Genomic DNA, 25,061 nt, shown 5'->3' with positions numbered 1-25,061 from the left:
TTTCCTGTTGCAATGTCTTTTAGATCATCGACGTAAAATTTCGAAGATAGCAAATGGCAAAAATAAATATAATCGTCGTGCTTGACTAAGAACGAAAGGATAAATGTAACGAGCGTAGTTAAAAAAAAGAAAAAATTAAAAATCCAATGCGTTTGTGCACGATTGCCACCTGGCGAACATGTAGTTTAACAGTCTCTTCGAACGGTTAAATAAATATTGCAGCGAACGAAAGTCGACTTATTGAATAAGCGAGGCGGAAGTCAATCCGTGAAACATCATACGACATAATCTCGGTTTGTGTCGCGAGTTATTCGACTCGACGTGGAAAAACGTGCGCGACAGGGCGGCTACTCGAATGGTCAATTAGTTTCGATCAGGAAGCAATTTCAGAGACACGCTTAGCAGACTTTTTCCATGGATAAACCGCTGCGTTATAGGTTCATTAAGTCGCTTCCTGAAGCGTCCAATCGTTCGATTTTGCCGTTGAATAGCTTTTAATTACGTTATTGGATCTCTCTCGGTTGTGTCGATGGTTGTTAAACGATACGATTTTCTTTCTTTCTTCTTTTTTAATATTCAACGAAACGAAAGGTTGATACTATAACGATGATAAGAGTTGCGATGGAAGAGTTAATTTTGGAATATTTTTAAATTAAAGGAAGGAAAAAAAAAAAAAGATCGTACGAAGTATATCTACTTTCGATGAATCATCGGTCGAATTTGCATAATGAAAGATTGAATGGAGCCGCGGTGAACGAGTCTTCGTGACTGCGATTGCATCGATCAGCCATCAATTACAGACGGCAGTCATCTCTGTCAGAGACAGAGCACGTTTTCTGCAACATCCACGGGGAAATTGGCTCGTTAATTTGTGGAATTTCTACGATAAAATTCTTCCTTTCGATTTCCAGCATTTTTTCTTTTTTTTTTTTAAATACGCTTCTTGTCTTTTTTTCTCGCGCGACGTTAATTAGGCCATTAGCGAAATTGCGATTTTTCTCGTACAAGCTTTTCATTTTTAAATCTTTTATCGATGCAAATTTTTATTTTTAGTTATCTCTTTTTTTACTCTATTCTTTTTTACAATCTTTAACGAAGATTTTTAACATTCGCATAATTTTTTTATCTATTTTTTTTTTTTATTATTTCCTCTTTTTTCTTTGTCATTTTTCTCTCTTTTAGGTTTTTCTCTCGACTTTTTGTCCACTCTTTTTTCAGATAGATACCTTTCGTATCTTTTATTTCGTTCTTTCTTCGTCAAACTTTTTTTTCCTCCGCATATTTTTCCGTTACACGAATACTTTCATTTATTCCGCAGAAATTTAAAAAGATTCTAGAACTCGGTCTTCGTTGCTTTATGCATTAATCCCTCGAAAACCTTGAATTTTATGAAAATCCGCGTGGATTTTAAAATTTGGCTCGAATTAAACTTTAATATATTAAAATTGACGATTGAATTTCATATTTATATTGAAATTTCTTCTAGACAGATTCGAACTTTAAATTGTCTCGATCTCACAAGATCCCTTTCTTCCTGATTCTCAATTCTCAGTTTTGCAATCTCATCCCAAAATTAAGGATCGAGTAGGCAATTGACAATTTCCTCGTATTTCTGTTTTCCACATCCAATTCCCTCTACTTTTGTTTCCTACTTGTCATTCTCATCCCGCTTCTCCGCTCCAACCGTTCTCGACTTATTCCTCCCTCTATTTATCATTCCATTCCTTTTCCTTCCTTTACTTCGTATCCCACCGTGTGCACGAAAACCGGGCCAACCCTTTCCCCCTCCTTTTCCAAATGAAGACGGGAGAAAAATGCTCGAGGAATTCTACTTTCCCTTCGAACGCGATCCATCATCCTCTCCTCCGCGCAAATCCGCTATCATAATCATTCCATTTTTCCATCGCATCACGCCCCCCTCAATTTTCCCCATTTCGTCCCTTAACCCGATTCAATAACATCTTCGATGCCATTATTCTACCGCCAAACTTCTCTTTCCCGCCATTTTTCAAACCTCTTATTCGTCTTTCGATCGTATCCTCCACTCGATCGTTCCTCGACGATAATTCCTTCCGAATTGGTAATTAGAAAAGGAATCACACTGGTCATAGAAAAAAAAAAAAAAAAAAAGAAAGAAAAGAGAGAGAGAGAGAAAGAAACGAAGGAACGAACATAATTTGTCCCGGCTCGTTTGTGGGATTTGTGGCCGAGACCGCGGCGAATAAAAAGAGGATCCTCTTTGTGCTAGCTGCCAGCCTTCACAAAGTGTCCCCGTCGCTCGTACACAGGAATAAGTTATGAAACGGCGGCCGGATAAAAACTTTTTGATCCCTCTTTCCCGCAACGAGAGTCTTAAGCCGCACCCACGTCTCTTTTCTCGCTTCCCTACCTCCATCTCCTCCTCCCCGCATCCACTTTGCTCAAGGATCAAGGACCCATAGCTAGATCGGCTTGCCTAAGAGGACGCGAGAGATTCTCGCCTGAATCGAATAACATCGGCTATCGAGTTTGCATGGGAGGCGACGCGATTGAAATACCTCCTAGCGTGTGACTGGCGAGGGATCTCCTCTTCTTCGAGTTTGAGAAAAATTCTTCTTTCTCAAGTGAAAATGGATCTCTTCGATATCGAGCATTCATAGAACGATAAAAAAATTTCTGATGTTTGTTAATTTTAAAATTAAAGCTTCATTATTATTATTCAGCTTTAAGTCCAGCTTTAAGTTTCTTCCTTTGAGCATTGTGCAACGAATTTAGAAAGACTTAGAAAGAATTCTTTGTTGTCTTGGGGGATCGCGTGATACGGACGCTGAAATCCAACGAATCACAATCGTGGCGGTCCGAAAGATAATAGATACGAATCTAACACAGTATGCAACCGAATGGCATCGTGAATTAAAATCTAAAAATAAGAGATTAATTAACTCGATATATCGTTTAATTTCGAACGATCCGCGAAACGATTAAAAAATAAAAAAAAAGAAATAGAAAAACGAAGACTTTAAAATTAAATCAGATCGTATATTTTCAATTGCAAAAGAAGAAGAAAAATTTACCAATTTTCCATTAATAATTTCCATCAAAGACACGTTCCACATTGTTAATAAAAAAAAATTAATCTCTTCAATCTCTTCAAAAATACTATCCTTAAAACATCCGCCGCTTAAAAAGAATTAATATTCCACTCGTTGATTCCCCCTTTATCGATCAAAAATTCCATTCCACCTCCTCAACAATCAAGAATCCCTCTCTCCCTCTCGAGAGGGAGGCCGATTATTAAAGATTATCCAACGGTTCTCCGATCCAACGGCGCCGAAACGCGCGCCTTAATCCTTTGATAATTACGGTAAATTGAATCCCGGGCCGAGCAGAGGGTGTACGTACAGTGTGCGTCGGCCGAGTTATCACCGGGTGCCAGGAACAGGGCCGGCGGACCTCGTGACCCGATATTGCGCCGGAACCGGCAGCACCCCGATATTGGCAGCACTTCTCTCAGAAACGGGGAACAATAGGTGCGGTGGCGTGTGCGCGCTATCTCCCCTTTTGCTCTTTTGCTCGAAAACTTTCAGTCACACAACGCCATTACCCGACCCAAACCAACCCGGTTTTGGTTTCGAGCGCGAAAAAAGTAGATATGGGCGAGGAGAGGGAGGGAACTGAAGGCAGAGAAATTGAGAATTTCTTCCGGGGATATTCGTTTCGCTCCTGTTCCTTTCTTCTGTTTCTGCTCTTCTGCAAATCGCCTCGCAATATCGAGTACTTATATACTCGTGTTTGGATGGTGTGGATGGACGGCTGCTCGTCGCTTTGCGGTTTTGATCGAATGTGGTTTTAGAGAGTTTACGAGTTTTCGGAGAATCCTAACCTCTCCACGTTTCCGGGAACGTTCTATTGTGCTTTCTCTTCTCTTCCCTTCCTTTTTTTTTTCTTTCGTTTTTACGGCCACGGATTCTGTTGTTTCTCTTCCTCTCTCTCTCTCTCTCCCCCCCCCCCCTCCGTCTTTCGATTTAAGACGGGGATTTATTTTTTGATCGAACGCAGTTACGAGGGAATTCTAACCTCACATTTGTTGACTCTTTAAGCCGGGGATTATTGTAGTATATACTTTGCGCTACGACAATTCTGCTACTGCCTTTTCTCTATTTTTCCATCCAAGTGAAAAGAAAAAAAGGAAAAAGAAGGTTTAATTTTCCAATTACAGAGAATCTCGACATGTAAATAATACACACAAGTACAGCCTTAACCCTTAATAAAACGACGATATATAATCGAAATACGAGATTCTCCATTTCCGACAACACGCTCTCCCTCTCTTAAATGACACGATCGGCCGATATCTGCATACGAATGGAAATCGTAAAGATTACCATCTTCGTTCATTTACCTCGGCGGTTTTTAAACGGTTCTTTCCCGTGTAAATCCGTTTCCGTTTACGATGGCGCGCGCGTTCGATTTCAATCGAACATTTTTCACACCCGGTATACGCGGCCACGGTCTAGACGCAGGGACGAGAAAATGTTATTAAGCGGCCGGTAGAATTTTTGCATGCGCACCGAGCCACGGTGACGGTTCGTATCGTCCCGGGTACTAATGGACTGCGACGTTTTTACAGGGGGGACTAAAAGCTCCGGCCCATAAAAGTGACGTTTCGCGTGCAAGCTATTTATTCTTTGCACAGCCGTGTTGGCGGCCGGCTGTTATTGCTCGTCGCGCGATAAGCTCGCGAACGTTGCGGTTCCACGATTTCCGTTTCGATTCCTGGCTAGAATCTCGCCGATTAGGCGGTGCTTTTTTCTTCTTCCTCCTCGATGTAGAAATTTTCAGGCCAACCTCGTATATCTTTAAACCACCGAGCGGTTATTCTGCTCGTAGAGAAGAAATGAGAAGAGAAAGAATCGTATCTTTTATCAGGTTGGTCTTCTTTCTTCTAGGATCATTGCTAGAGAAATTTTGCAGACCTCTCTTATTTTTTTTTAAGTTAACGTTATTCTGCTATGAACGAAAAGAAAAGATGGTAATGCAATAGAATTATGTACAGGATGTAACGTGATATGCGAAATCTATTTTCGTGTAAATTATTATGTTTCGTTGCATTATTACTTTTGAAAGTTTAATTAAAACTGTTACTTTTAAAAATGTTACACACGAAAGTTAAAATACTGTTTATCTAAATAATCGGATGCGTATTTTTACTCGAATAGAAATTAATATTAATTTTTCTAACGTTTGTACATTTTTACATTTTCATTCCAAATTTTATTACACGCAAATTTCGTTACTTCACAACAATTTTTCTCCTCGATTGTTCAACAAATATTCATTTCACCGCAATGGGTCGTAAGTAAAAAAAGGCAATATCGATCGAAAGATCGAAGCTGGGGATAATTCCGAGCTATTGCATGCCGATATAAGATATTCAGCAAACGGATCAAAGAAAATTACGTATTACCATGGAATTTCCATTCAGAGTTCACTTCGTTAGAAATTCGAACATAAAGGCGGGCTTTTCACCAACCATCTTAAAAGCTAAACCTCATCGTAAAATCGGGGAACTACCTTTTGAAAAGGTAGGCCTCCTCTCTTCCTCCCTGGCCAGACTGAAAGGAGCCAAATGACATTGAAAATTTTTCCCCGCGTCACAGAAACGCATCCTTCTAACGTTCCAAGCCTAACAAAGTACAATTATCCGTGCAAAGTCAACGTGCAAAGTAACGTCCATCGTTAAATGCCTTTTTCTCCCTGTTTTAAACGTAGATCCGTGTTTCTATCGTGCGCGAACGCGTCACACTTTCCAATTCCCCTTTTCATATGCAAAAGTCCTCGTATTTTCTTGTACCCAACCGACCATTGCCCCCTACACTCGCGCGTTCATCGTTTGTTTTCAATAACCGATTACGTCTCCTCGTCGTTTCCCAACCAACCATTCTGAGATAATATTTCTCTAATACGTGTCATCGTGACGAAAGTCACGAGTTTCTTTTTCTCATGGATGATCTCTCAACGAGCGAAGGTATCGCGTTCGTTGGACAGAGAAGCGTAAAAAAAACGCTCAGAATTCATTTAAGCATCGTTTCTTTGACGAATATTTTCCAACTTATCTCCGAATTTTTGTTCATCAACATCGAATCAGAATTAAACAAATATACCGTTCTTGAACAACATGGAACTTGTTTTAAAATCTCGTGGAAACGTACAATGGATTTGTGGAATGAAATTATACAGGGTTGCGAGTTTGAGGCGAGGTTTTTTGGGGCAACTTGTACGCAATAATGGGATTGGATCTCGAAACACGAGAGAGAGAGCTCTAAAATTATTTTTTTCTCGAGACGATCGTCTTGGAATTCGCGCCATCGGAGATAGGCTCGCTGAATAAGGATCGACTTGGCAGAACGGGCACATTCTCTCGCGCATGGAAGGTCAGATCGACAGAGTTTTCAGGAAGATCTTGAACAGATATTTCCCAACCGCGTGAAGGTATTCCTCTTTTTTCTTTGAATGGAGTTTAAAAGGATTAATGAAAGAACCAACGTGTTAATCCCATTCATGCGAACGAAATTAGATGAAAATTCGAATTCGATGGACCTGATATTTATTCTGTCACAGATATATATATATAGATAATAAAACGTTAGATTGTATTCCTTTTGTATAAGTTTAAAATTCATCATATTCTTAACGAATTATTTCAAAGCTATAAGATCTTCGTTCGAATCGAATCATCGTATCCAACAAAGATTTCCTCTCGGTTGATCCTCATCTAGTTTTGCTTTCCAAATTTTCGTGTAAATTCTTTAAACCCAGAAACTCTTTAGAAGGGCATCGGATGGTTTCGATGGAAAATTAATTTTACTTCGCCAACTTCCTCCCGGTTCCTCCAGCTTTCCAAATTTTCCATTGTACTCACAAGGAACAGGATGTATCTCTAGCAGACTACTCTATTAACTAGGCTAGAAGTTCGAGCTACTCCATCTGTCGAATTAATTCCGTTCGAAACAGCTCTTTTCCAAGAGCTTTCCCTCGAAAATCTTCCAGTCACGTCTGATTCCTGATTCTTCTTCGACTCGTGATCGCGTCACCGTGCCTCACCGAGGTCACGAACCTGCTTTCTTCTTTTTTTTTCCTCTTTTTTTCAAGAGAGTCGTGTCTCCAAGAGAAAGAGACACCACGTTCCAATTACCTAATCTCGATATTTTCTTTCTCTCGATCTCCATTGGCTCGTTCGTGATTCCACGCGATTCGTTTGATCTGGATCGTGCGCGAGCGGATCCATTATCAAAACCGTGGATGCTTTTCAGACAGGAGGAAAATCTTCTAAAGAGAGGAGACGACGGAAGGGGGATGGTGACCCAGATGCGCACGCGACACGAATTCTAGGGGGGAAAAAAAAGACGACAATAATGAGGAGACCAGAGATTAACTGCAACCTCACGACAATAAACACGTAAGACTGATGTGGATCGATTAGATCGGAGGAGAAGTGGAAGAAGAAGAAGAAGAAGAAGAAGAAGAACGAAGTATATATTTTTGCGATTCTATTTTGGAATACGCGAGGGGAAGAAGATGGGAAGAAAAATGTCGAACAATTTTTGTCGAACGATCAATTTCTGCCGAAGAGGATCTTAATTGAGAGAAAGGAGTGGAGCAAGGGGGATCACAGAAGGGAAGAAGAGATGTCTCTGAATCACAGATATTACGTGAGTATTTGTTTTTTTTTTTTGAGAGAGAGAGAGAGAGAGAGAGAAAGAGAAATTTTTGTTTTTCCAAGAGTAGAATTAGTTATATATTTATATGTTACATCTTTTCGCTTGAAAAGTATTTTTCTTCACGCAATAAAAAGTATCGTTATCATCCATTTTATATTACCATCCTTCTAATATTATAAAATCTCAATTGCAGCAAATGATATGGAAAATAAAGTGAAGCACGTCTCGAAAATTTTTAATATTCCCAATTAACATTTTCAATTCGATATTGTTACTATGAAATAAAGCACGAAACGTCTGGCGAGCTATCAGAGCTATTAACCAATGGAAAACAATAGCGAAAATGGAAAGAATCGTGGTGTAAGAGGCGTTCTACCTTCCTTGAATAGGAATAAGGGATCCGATAAACGTTATTCCACTTTCGATAATATTTCTTCTTCGTGGTTAAGATATTTTCACGGATTGATAGGACCGCTGTTATTTCCCCTCTTTTGCTCAACTTTTCAGTCTTGAGAGCCCCGAAGGAGTTGCCGCCAACTGGAAAGTCGGTTACTGGGTTGAAATCGTTCCGAAAGCGAAAGACAAATGTTGGATGACCGATTTAATATTAAAATATTCCATTATTTCCCGATCGCGTCTCAGGGAATTATCAGGGATGAAATTATGATTTCGTATATCCTAAGTAAAGGCAAAATTTTTTTTTGATTATTGCAATTATGCTATTATGATTCTACGATTATTATGATTTTACGATTAGTAGCAGTAGTGTGAAATTGGTAAAAATTGTTACCCTAAAGATCTCGTTGCGGAAGAATTATTTATATCTACATGCTGGATAAATGTTATTTTTACCACGGAAGAAGAAGAAGAAGAAGAAAAAGAAGAAGAAGAAAAAGAAGAAGATATCGTAATAAAAATGGAAGAAGAGAAAGCTTCGACAGTTATATTCTACGCAAATTAGTAACCACAAATGCCTGTTATTACACAAAGCTGAGTTAATATTCCAACATTTTTAAATTTCAAATTTTATAATTTCTCTTCTATTTTCGTCGACGAGAATTGTTCACATTGTATTCCCCATTATACATACATTTTTCCATCTTCGGAATATTACATCCTTACCTATATTGTTACTGCCGCTCAGAGATAAATAAATACATACAACAAGCACAATAGCAACACACACACGCACGCAAGCTTGCTCAGATTCGGTCGAAATCATCCCTTACCCAGACAAAGGAATATAACTCGGCAATTTGATCGTCACAGGATAAACTACCCTTAACTTTCCCTCGAAAATCGATACTCTGACACCATTGTATCGTGCTCGAGAATTGAACGAGTCCGAGGATAAATCGTTATCTCCTCGAACCAACGTTCTAATCCTTCCAGGGATCGTCCTGCGAACGAACCATCCGTGAACGAGATTTCTTGCGACAGCTTCTCGTCTCCCTTACCGCGTGATTTCACGTCCTGTTCTCCACTGAACGCTCCCCCGAGATTATGTACTCGCAGCGACAACACTGGTACCGTTTCGTAGAAGCAAATCGTTTCAGTTTCTGAATGGCCATCGATAGCCATCGAATTGGCACGAATTTCGTTCAAATTTTATCTGCAATTACTTTTTAACAACAACGGACATTGCGTTTCAAGTGATAATCTTCCATCGATCGATTTTTGATAAATATTCGACAGAGAAGTTTATACAAGTTTCTGGGAGGGATTGATCGGATTAAATCCTCGTTGAATTTTCTAATTTACCGTTGCAACAAATGCCAGTCCTTTTCACGAGGTGATAATCACAATTTAATTCCCATTGCTTTTTATATACCTGCATTCCACACTTTACGAAGTGACGTAACGAAGTAAACGAAGTGTAAATTACATTTTAATTAACGTGCCTCCGATTTACCGTTCGACCAACGAACGGGACAATTTTCCCGGGACAATGCGTGGTGAAACGTTGCATCCAATAATAACGGTGCTAAAGTATGAATCACAATAAGAGATAAAATCCTCGTTTTTGCCCGGTGGAACGATCCGTGCGTGCCCCTTTTGAAGCGGCAAGCGCATCAATGATGCCAAGTCTATTATTCTCGCGAAATTCTATTACACACCGGATGTCGGTGTTAAAAGCACGGTAGCAAAAGTATCGCTTTGAAACAGTTGGTATCGCATACCAGGCAATAAACCAGGATCCTGGCATCCTGCACGGACAAGCGCGCATACATCATCGGGCAGAGGATTGGATCTTAACGGAGCCGAGGCATCATTTCCGTTAACCTAACTGCTCCTCCTGTCGCATCCTACGTCGCCACTTCGATTTCTTCGATCCACGATTCGTCCAAGGATAATTGAATTTAGAATTTTTAGAAGGGAAATGTTGTTGAAACGTACGGGCGTGGGAAAAGTAATTTTTTCCCCTCTTCGTCATCCCTTTCATCTTAATTCATTCGTATACGAATTTGAATTTATCATTGCGAAAGGATCATTCTTCAGAGAAATTCTCTTATTCGATATTTTGTTAAATTGAGATCGATAACAACTTTTTCCAACTTGAATATTGTCCAACAACATTTTTCCATTTTACTCGAAGATTCCTCAATGAAAATCGAAACTTTGCGATTGTTTGCGAGTAATTATGAGACGTAAAAAGATTACGGTTTGAGAAGGAAGGGAAGGCGAGAGAAGAGGTGCAGCGTGAAAAATGGTGGTAAAAGTGGTGGTAAAAGTATTGGTGACGCGTTTGAAAAATCACTCCCGTTTCTGGGGGAATAAATTATTGATATATATATATATATACGGCCATCCTCCCCCTCCTACCCCAGTTCAAGATGTTAAAGGGGATGATCTCTTCTTCGTTCAAGGATGCTCGAATTATTTTGTCACTGGTTAAATTGTTCTTAAACGGAAAGAAAGTGACGGGAGGGGAAAGATTGAGACGTGTGAAATTTAACGATCTCCGATAGAAAAATCTCTAACCCGTGTGATATACGAGTTTTATGCTTAAAGGGAAATCTTAGAATAGATGTCTTCCAATCATAATATTTAGAAAAAACAAATTAAGGATAAGTTTCTCTAACCTCTTGGCCCCCTTGCAATTTATCAATGCCAGATTGTTTATTACTTCTACTTACGTTTCTACTATTTCAAAGAATAAATAGACATAACACGAAATTACATGCATTCTATAATCACGTTTATTTATTTTTAGCGAAAATGATACTTTACGATGATTTTACGACAAATCGTGTGTACACATATTACTTAAAATATTCATTCAAACTATGAATATTAATCAAAAATTAATCCATCCGGAAGAAAACGAACATATTGCAAAATCATTATTTCAGGCCCGTTATATCCATTATCAACACGCGTTATTATTAACGCGTATAAATCATAAGGTTTGAGTAGTTTGGCGTGGAAGAAAAACAGATTTTTTAGGCCAATGCCTCCCAAAAGCGATTTTCGCTTCGTACAATCGTATCGTCATCCATTACACATCCACTTTGAAATTCGTGTAGATTTCATTCGAGAATTCGTAGGATATTTCACGAAAAACCGGGCCAACTCGTAAGTTTCGAAAGGAACAATTTTTAAACTCGATTTTTAATCTCGTTCGTTCTCACAACAACCCGGAACGAACCTACTTTTCTCTCGTATTCATAAATCGAACACCTTGTATTCTCATCCAATACGACGAAACAACACGCGTGTACACATAATTCATTTTCCAACTTTAATCAACTGTCGTTACGCGCGATCAACGCTCCGAGATCCGAGCCGATTCTCGTTTTCGAAAGTAAAAAGAAGAAGAAGAAGAACAGAGGAAAAGGAGTGTGTGAGAGAGAGACAGAAAGATCGTCTTCATTCAACCGAAGAAACGATCGCGTTTATTCATAGCCGCACGATTCACGTGCGTCGCCGGGAGGCAGAAAACGCACGTGCGATCGCGTACGATCTCTCCTTTTGCTCCTCCTCGAACCGTCGGCTGAATCACCTCCTCTATTCGTAGACGCCCACACGACGACGTCCTCGTCGACGTCGCATTTTTGTTGCGGCCATCAAGGCCCCCAGACGCCTCGTTCCTCCCCTCGCTTCTTCGGATTAATCGGCCTCTCCCCGAGTTACGCCGCTCTGCGACGAGGCTCTTTTGCATCGAGAGACACCCTTCGATTTTTCGCACGAAGATGGAAAAACATGCGTCGGGTTATCTTCTTCAATCAAACTTGCAATAAATGATATTCGGATAAGTAATTCGCGAGGATACTCGCTTGATGAGATTTGAAATGGTTTCAGTTTCGAAAATCGAACAACCAATTATTTTTCATTTCAGATAAAAGCGTTGTTGATAAATTTTATGGGGGAGAAAAAATTGCGAGTGGGATAATATTTAACATTCCATTAGAATTCGCGATAAACTAAGTTTGGTTATTAGAAGAATAATTGAAACGTGAGCTATAGATATCTTCATGGAGAAATAATTTGTTACGTTTAAACGGAACAAACTTACGTTACAAAATACGATATAACGATCCGTTCTGGATTACATTCGATCGAGAGAGAGAGAGAGAGAGACGAATCGCGAGGCAAAGTTGTCAAGATGTCATTTTTCAAGCGTCGACTCATTTATAATTAGATTATTAGAGAAAGTTGTCCCCTTACTGGTTAATAAATTCGTTTTACGTAATCCGTTGTGGTACGCGCAATATAATCGATGATTGATCATCGAATAATCGATCCCCGAGCCCCGCGCACAATTCTCTATAACTCTATCAACTCTGTCACCAGCAAGACAAATCGTCGTCGCTCGAATAATTCCCCCATTGCCAGATTGGAGGCACCGATTGACTCGAAGAATTTCTTCTCTCCCTCCTTTCTTCCCCCATCGAAAAGATCGTTCGATTCGTGTATATATATATATATATACACACACACAACACGAGGAGAGGAGGATAATTAGACGATGAATTATGATCGGTCGTTACAACGGGATAAATTCGTTGCATCGAGTCGAATCTTATCGTATGGCCGTGAATGAATTTCTTCTTTGAACGAGTTGACCTCTCGCAACTTTGTCGCCTCACGAAAAGGAACGAGAGAAAGAGAGAGAGAGAAAATTCGCTCGCGGCTTTCTTCGAACAAAACAAGTCGTTGACATTTGTACAATTTCTTATATACGTATGTGTATACGTATATATTCTTCTTTCGATCGAAGTAACGGCTGGCGAGGATTTTCATTCCGTGAGATATTCTTCTTCGAACGACACGATATCGATTTTCGATCGAATCTGTCGGAAAAGTGGAGGAGGGAGGCTGTTTTGGCAAACGAAAGGGGGAGATATATATATATATATAATCGGCGAAAGATGAATTATCCTTTGGAATATCTCCAATGATCGAAACCGTGTCACTCAATCTTCCCTCTGAAAGCGGCTTGCATCCATCTAAGAATCTGGCTCGGGAGAAGAAGAACTTTCTTCGAATAATCCAACCTCTTCTAACATTTCACGAGAAGCTTCGAAAGTTTTGCAATTTATTCGATATCGTTAGAATTCAGTCGGAGGGAAACCGGACGCTTTATTTTATTCTGCCTTGTTTTATGGCGTACGACGAGCGATGAAATCGATACACTGGTTTGTCACACACATTCTCTCGGATTAACACAATTTCATCTGCGAAATCTTCGCCTCCCATTCCGATGGGTAAAAATCGGTGACGTAAAAGTTACGAGGGGCAGTCGTTCTCGCGAGCAAAATTATTATAATATCGTTTCAATTTCGAGAACGATAAGTCTGAAAATTTTAATCAAACATAATAATATCGTAGAATTGTTATAACGAACGTTATAAAAATAGTTTCAACAAGCGAAACTAGTCGCGCCATCCACGGAATTAATCCGCGCGATATAAAGGATAATGGCTCGCGGAATAATTTACGAGCCCTCGACTTATTGTGAAGTTTGCTCGATTTCGACCGAGCGGAATTCCGGCTAGAATTCGAGAGACGTAATGGCCGTAATCGCGATCGTTCCATCGAGAAAATGTATCTTTAAAGAGATTTCCTTCCCTTTTTTCTCCAACATCCTCGAGAAAAACCTCCTCGAGGAGGTAAATTTTCCTCGCTTTTTTCTCCAACCACTCTCGAATATTTCGCTCTTAATTCACGTGGAATTCACGGATTCCTCCCAAAGAAATCGAAAATCCCATTCGTTCTTCCCCTCTCTCCAATTTCTCGCAAATTTGTCCTTCTCGTTTATTTATTTATCTCGTTTAAATCGCCGAGAAAAAGGCACGATTTAATTCAATTTAATTTAATTTACGATTACGATCTCGACGCGTTTCGCCATATTTTTGTTCAACTTATGCGCGAATTCTTCCGCGTGGTAAAAAGTTGGATGGAGAGTGTTCGGAAACACACTTTTCGAGCGGGTCCGTGACGAATAAGTCGAGGCGCCACGGAAGAGTTTCTCGTTTCCCTTGGGTGCTAAAATCGACCACGCGATTGCAAACACTCTTCACTCGCTATTCACCGTCGAGCCTATGAAAACGAGGGATTCTCCGACGAAAACGCGTTCCCTTTACGGAGATCCCTTTACGACGTTCAGATTTCACGGGATTTCTCGATCAGAAATAGTTCTCGGATAGATAAAATTCGAATGCGATCCGTTTTCGATTCTTTTCCAAGCTGTGAACAAATTTTGAAACAATTTGGAGTCAACGTCCCCATTTCGTGCAACGAGTTTTTAATTGTTGAATAAAGAAGCGAAGTATTAGGATTTTTAAAATTAAATATAATCTCTCTTCTTGTCAAAAAATCAGAAAAAATTAGGATCGATATTCGATAAGAGAATATCCACGTAGAGGAGAATTCGTCGATCGATAATAAATTTAATCGCAGGCGCCGATTAAAAAGTTCGCATAGTTCAAGATCCCCTCTTGCCTCTCGGGATGGAAATCATTAATCTTGTAGAGGAGGTGTGTTTCAGAAGTGTGACGCGTGCTTGTAAAGCGTGCACGGGATCAACAGACCCTCGGTTTCGATCCTACGAGATTAGCCTCCCCTCCCCCCTCCCCCCCATCTCGTCGAAAGGACGAAATCAATCGAACGAGCGAAAGAATATTCCTTGTTAAGTTTCTTTCATTCGATGACAAATTTCAAACGCCTCGTCGAGAAATCTGTTTGTTCAAACCGTGAAACTTTCTCCACCGATATTAATCACGATTTGATGATTGATCGAAGGTTGAAAAGTATTTTTTTTTTCTTTTTTTTCCTCCCCTCCCATCGCGAATTCATCGATCTTCATGAAAGTATATTTTCGACGATCGCTACAAACTGTTTGCCTATCATTATTACTTTTGCTGTAAAAATAGAATTTATCGATCTGAGACGATAAATAATAATAAAAAAAAAACATAATCAAGGATATAAATTAAGTATACTAATAACGAAGATAGAAACGAGAAACGAAAACTCTTTGCCGAAACATCAACCTAATCGCACAGTTTTGTGTAACCAACTCCCATCCAAATTATCCATCGTTCCAGCCTCGAAACAACTCGAAGGCCTCGACCACACACACACACACACACACACACACCTTCGTTCGAGGTAGCCAGACCCGTTCGTTGTTGATCCTTGGTGAAATCGGGCCGGCCACTCGTCACATTCCGCTCGATTGTTTACCGAGATTAATCGAAAATCTGTGCGCGGCAGGATAGGGGAAGAAGAAGCGAAATGAAACTCTGCGTGAATCCCGCGAACGGGAGAAGAGTGGCGCGGTCCTCAAGAGTGGAGGAATGATCGCGAGAGAGAGAGAGAGAGGGGGGTTTGGGCAGCTCGCGCTGCCAAAACCCGCGACCCAGATACCGATCGACCCACCGACACACATTACAGGGGTGGAAGGGGCGCAGCCAGAGATGGAAAAGGAGAGAGAAACTATCCCCTGCATTACGTACACTGCGTTACAACGCCTCTTCTCTTAGTCGAATCTTCAATCTCTCTCTCTTTTCGTCGATTCTTTCGAAACTTCTTCTTTTCCTTCTCGTTCTGATTGAATTCTCTCTCCTTCCAACTTTAATACTCTTTTTCAATAACGCACGACATTACATCGGATTTATTATTCATTATTTAGCAAATAGAAATTGAGCTTCTTCTTACAATTTGTCACAACGTTTATACAACGTTATTTCCGAAATATACATATGTTATCGTTCGATAAAACGGTTAACACGTTCGTCGCCCAGCGTAATTTCTCACGGAGCCCAAATGTTACTGTCGAAAGGCCGTAAGAACGTAAACAGAGCGATAAACGGAAATAGTCTTAATATTTTTATTTTAATATAAAATTTAGTTGGGATGTATATTTATATACATATTAGTTCTTAATCTTCATTAACTAATTCTGTAATATTGATTCTGAATTAGTTGCCTCTACTTCTTCGCTCCTTGCTTCGTTCGTTTCCAAAGTCAATTTTAAGTATTTTCATGAATATACGCCTCTAATTGGCAACTTAAACTCAGTTCTATATTATCAGTGGTAACAACACCCTTCTATATTACTATATACCATATAATTTTAGATTTAAAATTGTATAATAGAAATGCAGAATGATCCGCTGAACAAATCATATCTGTCCCTCTTTTCTGTTTCTATTATTCCGAAATTTTAAATTCTGTCACTCCAAAGTATATTTTATATTTATATTTCAGTGCTTATTCCATTAAATATTTCTCTTAAAATTCCGCTTTAACTCTTTGCATTCATATAATCGCTATCCTATATTTTATTATTATACATATATTTACATTAATAAATATAGTATAAATATATATATTTATATTAGTAAATATATGTATAATATAACATTCTAGAGGGCTCTTGGTTGATAACTTTCTTAAATATAAATACAAATATAAATGGTTAAAATCTTATTTTTCTTGAAAAAGAGGAGCATGCACGTATATGGGTAACACGGCAACGAACGTGTTAAAGGGTTGGAACGTTGCTCTTCCAAGATCTCGAATTCGATCCATTCTCCTAATCCTCGCCCCATTTTCCGTCCTCCTCTCGACACCAGCACGTAAGCAGCCACAACGACGAGGCGAGTGCCGCATTCGTGGTCGCGCGTGCGTGCGTCTTGGCCACGCGCGTGGTAAGAGCCTCCTCTCCCCCCTTCGCGCACGGTGCGCACAATGTTATACATAGTGTTGCACTCCTCCCGCGCTGCGAACGCGGAAGAAGCCGACTCGAAGCCGCGGAGGAGGATTCGTAGCGTGCGTGCTCCGCTCGAAATAGAATCGAACCACCTCCTCTTCTTCTCTTCTTCCTCTTCTTGTTCCACGCCATAAAGTTTCCACGCTCGTGACTCATCATTAAACACACTTGTCACTTGTTATTTCGCGGGATTATCGGCTCGCCGATATAATTTCGAAAGGAATAAGTCAAAGGGTTGAATAAAACGCTCCCTTATTCGAAAATAATGGAATGGAATCGAACGATTGGAGGGGGAGAGGCTTCCTCTTAAGAGAAAAAAAGTAATGAAGGAATGGAGGTTTTAAGGTTTCGATGTTGTTGAAATTGAATTGAAAATACGACGATAAATTGAAAAGATGAGCCAAGTTCGTATAAATTTCATTTGTACAAATAACTGTATAAATATATACACACACACACACGTTATTAACATGTCTTTCGATGGGTGAAATTACGCGTCTCGCGCCTGCACAGTGGTGTTACGATAATTGCCACCAACCAATATTTTTCGCAGATTGTGTATTCACGCGTATTATCCTTCCTTGTTTCCTCGAGCTAATAATAAACTTTAATTAAACGTGATTAAACGCGGTATTCCCCCCCTTTCCACGTTCTCCACCGAAAGACGAAATACTCGTAAGCTCGTAAGCTCGTGATGAACGCGTTCAGACGAGACGGAATCAGGGCGGTGGTCAATTAGCGAGGACGGTTAAGCACGGGGGGGGGGGAGGTGACAAGTTATGATAATCGGCGCAACTGGACATTGTCCAGGGACATTCTGTTCGCGGTTAATCAGCCGTCACGGTAAACTTAACCCTTACAAGTTTGTGGGACAATCCGTTTATGCATATTACCGCTCCAAATGTAGCGGTTGTGGTTTATAGGACTTCGCGTCTCGTAAAATTTAATGCGGTTACGGGCCGAGGATCGAGCCAGGCTGAGTCCGCACTAACTTGCTGCTCTGTCTTACTTTTTTCCTCCTCGGAAGGAGAGGAAATTTTAATTCGTGGAGTTGCATTTCGAGGCGGAAGAATTCGTGGGATCCTCGAGAGGCGTAAAATCGAGCGTTTGTCGGCCGGCTACGGCCCAGCCTCCTCGGTCTGCAATGTAAAATTTTGCCTATCGACGAAGGAAAACCGCAAACACGGGTTTCGCGTAGCACGAAATCGCTGACGTGATTGGCCGATGTGCCAAGAATGGACCAGCCCGCTAAAAGAGAAAAATGAAAATTCTTGACGAGAAATCCTAGAAAGGTTTCTTCGAATAAAATCATTTCTTGTTAACAAATTTTCGACAGATTTGGATAAGTGAACGAAAAAAAAAAATATATATATATATATATAATATAGACAGTTGAACGAATAAATAAAAAATTTTGCAACTTGCGTGTCACGAATACGGCTAGATCCCTGCCCGAAATTTAAAGCGCGCTTCTTGTACACGACATGGATACGTGACGCTTTAAACGAGGAGCTAGCTACTCCTCCTTCTCCCTGTATCTCGACGGAGAAAGGAAACGCGACAAAGGTTTCCACGTTATCCCACGTTAACAATCTGTCGATAATAGGCCTGGAGGGTCATCGAGCGGGAGGGAAAAAAAAGGAAATGGAGGATCGGCCGGGAGGGGTGCCAAGATCCAGCGCAGCTGGGTCAGGACGTCGAGAGGGTTGCTCCCGTTAACGTACTTCCAACGCCCGGAAAGGGACACGGGAGAGAAGTGTGCATTGGATTCGAACGAGTTGAACGTTTTCTACGTGCCCGTCCTCGAGGCTCTCTCTCCTTTCGAGGGCAACTTCGAGAATCGTGGTGGAAGTACGTGTCTCGCCTGTTATGCCAACTGTCGATGAATTTTTCCAATTCGATCGTTCTTAAGACTATTCTCAGAAAGAGAAATTTTGTGGAGATTTATTCGAATGGTAATTGGAAAATTTGGGGCAGAGTTTTCAGGGGATTGGAAAAAGTGAGTGGTTGAAAATCTTATTAATTTAAACGATTACTTATTAAAACGAGTTATAATAAGTAATAACGTAGCTGTTATTCGGTTAATTCGCTTTTCATACATACAATTATTTTCGATTGTTATTACATTTTTGAAGAGTAAAGTTATTAAAGTAACTTTATTATTCGTAATTCCGTTAAATTATGCCCCATCGCCGAGAAAGTCAGAAACATTGAAGGTTTTTACCCGGCAGTGAAAGTTAGTACTAAATATATATATATATATGCATTTGCGAAAAATACTCTGGCAAATTTTACTTTCTAATGTATTCATGTAACTTTAGCCCGACGACAATTATCATTCTTTACTATATTACACATGTCGAGCTACTCGTATTGTATTTGCTGCTTTGCAAATCGATAAACCGATGCACTTATCGTACGCGAAAAAACAGTCGACTGTATTGTCGAGTTTATCTAAGTCACTTGTTAACAATGACAAATGATACGTGGCAAATCTACACTGGCATACAAAAAAAAAAGAAAATCCAAATTATCATATCTTAAGTAGAACAAGGATACCAACGAATCTATCCAATTATATCTATTCATCCTGCATCTACATCCATTCGATGCAACTGATACAAAACCTGAACCACCGCTTAGATGCATTTCTTTCATTTCTTTTGCAATGCACGCGTCAAACATCCAGTCGTGTCGAATCGGATTTGGAACGAACGAAAACAAGTCGGAGCCAAGCATCGAGATTTTGTTTCAATTACGGAACGGATCGAATTACGGATTTATGATCGGGTTTTATAAATTCGAAAGCGATATCGCCTCTAATTAAGATAAACAATCATCAACAAGCGGGAGTTTCAGCGCGACGATAAAGGATGAAAGTCATCGTAGGCCGGATTCATCGTTGTCGACAACGTCTCGTCGTTGGACAAATTCGAGCGACACACGGTGAAAGTGGTGGGTTTACGAGTGATAACGAGGATGCGGTGAATTGGCGTCACCGCGATATTTTCAACCGATCGAATAGGGAGAAAGTCGCGTCGATTGTGCGCCGCTTGTTAATTATAGCCCGAGTATGAGTAACTTTTGATTTATGGGCGGCGATTGTCGTATTGACGTAACTGGGTTGATTAGAGAGGCTCGACAAGACGATCGACGGTCTTATAAGATCATCTTTAACCGCAACCAGTTTTTATTAATTATACATGTAGAAATTCAATTATCTTCTCTTTGTGCTCATTGCTGTGCGTTATAAAACTTGTTATATATGCAACGGAAGAGAGTTAGTATTATTATATTCGGGAATATTGCTAAAGTTCTTCGTTAATATTATTCCTTTCCATCTAATTAAAATCAATTATCTCTTGCATCTTATACGCAAAAAGTTACGAAAGCAGGCGTCTTTTCACTTTCTTTCCTTTGAAAAAAAAGTGACGGAGAAATTTTAAGATCTTCTTCGAATCTTCTTCTCTTCTATAACTTGTAAGAGATAAAAGTGTGTCGAAGTGTCGAAAGAGCAACAGCGGCAAGTAAACGGCCTTTAACACTGCAGAATCGTCTGGTTGGACTCGATCAGAACTTTAGCTAGAGGATCAATTAGATTAAAGGAGAGGCGGCGACGAGAGGGGGAGGTGGATGATGGTAGTTATCGTTTTCGCGACGAGGCGAGAACGAGGAAGTTCTGAAATCGTTTCGGGTTCAATTAAATCCAGACAATGTCCAGATTACCATTCTCGAGCGCTCGTTACTTCATTTTGTTAAGAGAGAAAGAAGTAACCCAGTCGCTTCTTGACGACCAGACCGCTCTCCAATCGAATCGTTTAATCTAGTTCGTATTTTTCTTCTCTCTCTTTTCTCTCTCTCGATCGAACAAAGAGAGAAAAAGAGAGAGGGAGAGAGAAACAAAAAGAATAAATACTAACGAGTACCAGTGATGGAACAACGTTTCGTGAATTGGAGGATGGTTGTGGAATAATGGAAAGCAAAAAACGATTTCGATGGAAAACGTGAAATCCGATAAATTCCGGGGAAAAAAAAAAAAAAGAAAAAATTCGGGTACGTCCATCATGGTTCCCTGAATTTCGAACTTTTTTCCACGCGCTTTTTTCTAAAATGAGTCTATCGTTTGAATAAAATTAATCGACTTATTCGACCTTGTCTCGTTTATTTTTTGTGGTAATTTAACGCATCAACGTTTCATGATTACCTTCCTTTTTAATTCGAGGAAAAATTTAATATAATCGGTTCAATGATTTATAAGGAAATTTCTTTCGAACGATATCTCGAAGAGATCGGATGATATCGATAAAAAATTATATATTTAAATCATTATTCCACAAACCTTTTTCTTCTTTTTTTTTTTTTTTTTTTTATCAAATATCAAATAATCCTCTCCCCTCCCAAAGTATTCAATCGATGAGCACGACAATGGCGCGATGATTTTTCCAATCCCGACTGCTCGCGGGGTTTGCGTATTGTGCAACGCCTCTTCATTGCTCATTGTCCACGGGGGATCGTTATCATCTCCATTGGAAGTAAGAGTACCTTTGAAAGGAGAAAAGGAGGATGCGTCGTAACGAGGTCTACGAGGAATGGGATGAACGGGGTTAGGCCTAACACCGTGATTTATGAAACAATTTCCTCGTAAGCCACGAGGCCCGAGACTTTATCTTACCTTTATCCACTCAAGATCGTAAGAATGATCGAATTTATTAATAATATATATGGATCTTTTCTCTCCTTTTTCGTTTGAAAGTAAATGGTCTCCTCGAGTTGACGCACAACGATGAATCCATTCTCTCTCTATTCTATATACGAATTTGTTTAAAATGTCAGGCCGATCTTGTAGCCTCGATTTTTGCTCGTTCATTGTGCACATTATGTAGGAAGTTTAAAGTAAAGTCGTAAAGTTTAAGTTTATCGCTTGTAAAAAATATCTTGGGCCGACTAAACGCATCTCTGCTACATTATCTACTATATTATACTGCTTACTTATTTATAGAGAAATAATTGGACGAATTTATCATTTATCACAGAAAAAAGAAAACTTACTTTTGTGAAATACGAACGAACGTCAAATACTTTTACGAAGATAATAGATTGGAGAAAGTGTATAAAGGAAGCGTATATACATATATATATATATATATAGGAAAGCAGATACACGAGAGGACGAACGGTTTGGAATTTCAAAACTCACCGTGTATATCGGACAAGAATTCGTGGGATCAATTTCCCCTGGCGCGACAAGTATACGCTCGTGTCACGTACCGGTCGTGTTTGCACGAGGAAACGAATGCATAGCCGACAAATGGATTCAGGTGGACTCTGGCACCAACTTGCACGACGAATATTTCACCGAGGAACCACGAATTTAATACGATAGGCTTTGAACTTGCGAAATATATAGCTTGGCCCGTGTGTCAACAACCTCCTCCAGAACGCGGCGGTCCTGCCCCACCGACTCTCCCCCCGCGGATGTGTGCGGTTGCAAAACAAGATTTCCTTGTTTAAGCTCGTCTGGACTTTGCAAACAGGGCCGATTCCCCTGTTATTTTCTGTTATTACGATTATTCCTCTCGAATGCAAAAACAGATTATCTGGAAAATATAACGCGAGTTTCGAAGAAGTTAAATATTCGTAAAAGTTTATGTATTTTCGTAGGTAAATTAACGAAATTTGTTGTTTGCTTTTTTTTTAATCCCAGTTTAAGCAAAATTTAAATTTTCTTTTTTAAGTTGCTGAAAGTGATCGAGGAGAGTGCAAATAAAAGAAATTCTATTCGATATTCGAATAAAAGTCGAATTCACTTTACGGAGTGTAATATTGGGATGGCGACATAGTTTTGCTAATACCAAATATGGTGAACGGGGATGGACGTAACGAAATCCTTTCCAATAACAGTTTCTATCTCCAACTAGTAACGGAGGAAACTTTTTCGCGACTCCATTTATTTCTAAATCGCTCAGTGTCAAGCTATTTCCTGGGCGAAACGAAATTTACGCCCGGGGAAAATGGAGAGAGAGAGAGAGATGTCGATGAAAATTTCCTCGCTCGCTCGCTCGCTCATCCACACGATGATTGCATCGTTGAACTCGGCAAAACCATCGTGTGCACCGTGTTGTGCTGATTTATAGTCTGTTTAACTAGTATCTGTTAACTGGAATCCGCAAACACGGATTCGGTGTTATCGACAGAATTGAAAAGATCGCAAACACTTTACCTCGTCATCGGATAATTATGGCTGATCAATGGTGAATTAGCGCGTGAAATGTTCATTTGTCGTAATAATTTAGACACGCAACGATTATTAAAATAATTGTACTCGCGGAGGCGAGTATTAAAATTAAAATTATAATTGAAATGAGATGAATTTCGAGACGGGGGAATTCAATAGAACAGAGTTGCAAAATAAACGGGCTTAATTTGTTACATTCTTTTCTGTTTCGTATTTGAAAAGTAATTAATTATATTTTTCAACGTTCTTTTTTTCATCAATTTTTATCTTGTATTATCGTAGTGAACAATAGTGAAGAAAAATTACAGGATTCGAGGTTCCGTGTTTGTGAACCCCGGATTGAAACGGGGTCTACATGCATTTTGCCAAGGAATTCCATTTGATTCCTTAACATTGACTGTTCTTCTTTTATTCGATAATTAAATCTCCATCATTTCTTCCACGTTATCTTTCGAAAAATCTTTCTATTCCATCCAAGAAGAATGAATAAACGAAAACGAAAATAATACAAAACTCTTTTAGAAAGCAATAAAAAGCATACGATGATTGCACGATTATATCGTGATACACATAGCGTATAGTGTCGTGCAGGGTCGCTACGTAGATCCCGTTACAGACAATTTCAATTTATTTCCCCGAGAGTAGGGACGGAAATTAAAATCGATCATTGCACGGCCGTATCTCCGTGAGATCGTTCCTCCACCCCTCTTCTCCCGTCCTCCGTCTCCGTCTTCATCTTCCTGCTATCGAGACGCCTCGAGATTGCTTCTTGCCCGATGAGAAACCCACCTAAATAAATAATCACGCTCAAATTCGATCGACATGTCATTCGGGTCACTCGACCTTCGCCCATCGATCCGTCCGTTTTACAACCGGAACTTGGCCAAAATTCCACTCTCTACTCTCGTTTTTTCTCGTTTCCCTCAAGATGCGGTTAATATCTTCTACCCTTTGGAACAATGAATGCATCGTGCAGACTTTTCTCCGGGACAAGGTTTCATTTTCACTCCAGGAACCAACTGATCGATCGAAATTACTTTTTATCGGATATTAATTAAACGAATATTAATTCCTCTTTTATATACGATATTCTTCTCTCTTTCTAAATTGCGTATTTTTAAGAAATTTCTTTCTCTCTCGCAAATAAAAGAAGAATATTCTCAGTGTTCCAATTATAAGATTCTTTAATTATAAGATCCCTTTTTCAACGTCAAAATAAAATCCTTCATCTCGAAATAATTTTCCAGTGTCCCAATTTCGAGGGATCGGCATCCACTTACACAAGGAGGGGCGAGAAATTACCCTGAGAAACAATTAAGCGCGTTTCGATGTTCGATGAGAGATCGGCGGGTTCTCGTGCATATGCATGGCGGGGGTGTTTGAGAAGAGTCAGAGGAGACTTTCACAGGGGGAGGGAGGGAACGCTGAATAAAAATGATGGTCGAGGTCGGAATTGAAGCGGACGATCAAAGAGGGATCGGTGGACAAAGCCGGGTGAAAACGTTGTACGCGACAGACCTCACCCCATCTTTCTCCTCCTCCTCGTCCTCCTTCCATAGAAAAAAATCGATCGACCGACATGCGTCCAGTTATAATTCGATGGCGCCTTTTTTCCCCTTCGAAGAGAAGTCGCCAGTAATCGAGTACCCAGGCCGGAAATTCGTTCGAATTCCGTCGAAAATGGACGCTTGGACGTTTCAATCGCAGGGGGACCGATTTGCCCGGTTTTCGAACGAGCAGGCAGAGAGCAGGGGTGAACAAAGGGAAAGAGAAAATAAAAGGGGGTGGTGGGATGCGTATACCACGGCGTGACCGAATTAATTATTGGTTTTTTCTGGCGAGTTCTACCTCTCCTCCCCCTCTCACCCCTCTTTTTTTTGTCCCTTGGTATTGTTCCACGCCCTCT

At 40.0% G+C, this 25,061-nt stretch overlaps 2 protein-coding genes across 2 annotated transcripts in view; one reads left to right on the top strand and one right to left on the bottom strand.

Moving 5' to 3' along the window:
* LOC105734753 (mediator of RNA polymerase II transcription subunit 20) overlaps positions 1 to 25,061 on the bottom strand; it is a 103,427-nt gene that overhangs the window by 16,656 nt on the left and 61,710 nt on the right. The gene's annotated exons all lie outside the window — the stretch shown is intronic.
* The window catches only part of LOC147658180 (facilitated trehalose transporter Tret1-2 homolog), a 78,031-nt gene continuing 60,269 nt past the window's right edge, over positions 7,300 to 25,061 (top strand). Inside the window, exon 1 of the mRNA XM_086904468.1 lies at positions 7,300 to 7,691. Coding sequence (XP_086760594.1) covers positions 7,668 to 7,691 — 24 coding nt within the window. The 5' untranslated portion in view covers positions 7,300 to 7,667. The remainder of the gene's footprint in view (positions 7,692 to 25,061) is intronic.

Source organism: Apis florea, unplaced genomic scaffold (assembly GCF_048593485.1).
Source record: "Apis florea isolate Af1SG1 unplaced genomic scaffold, ASM4859348v1 contig_2350_pilon, whole genome shotgun sequence".
Taxonomy (NCBI): Eukaryota; Metazoa; Arthropoda; class Insecta; order Hymenoptera; family Apidae; genus Apis; species Apis florea.
Note: the sequence above shows the minus strand (reverse complement) of the source record. Positions and strands in the feature narration are given on the sequence as shown.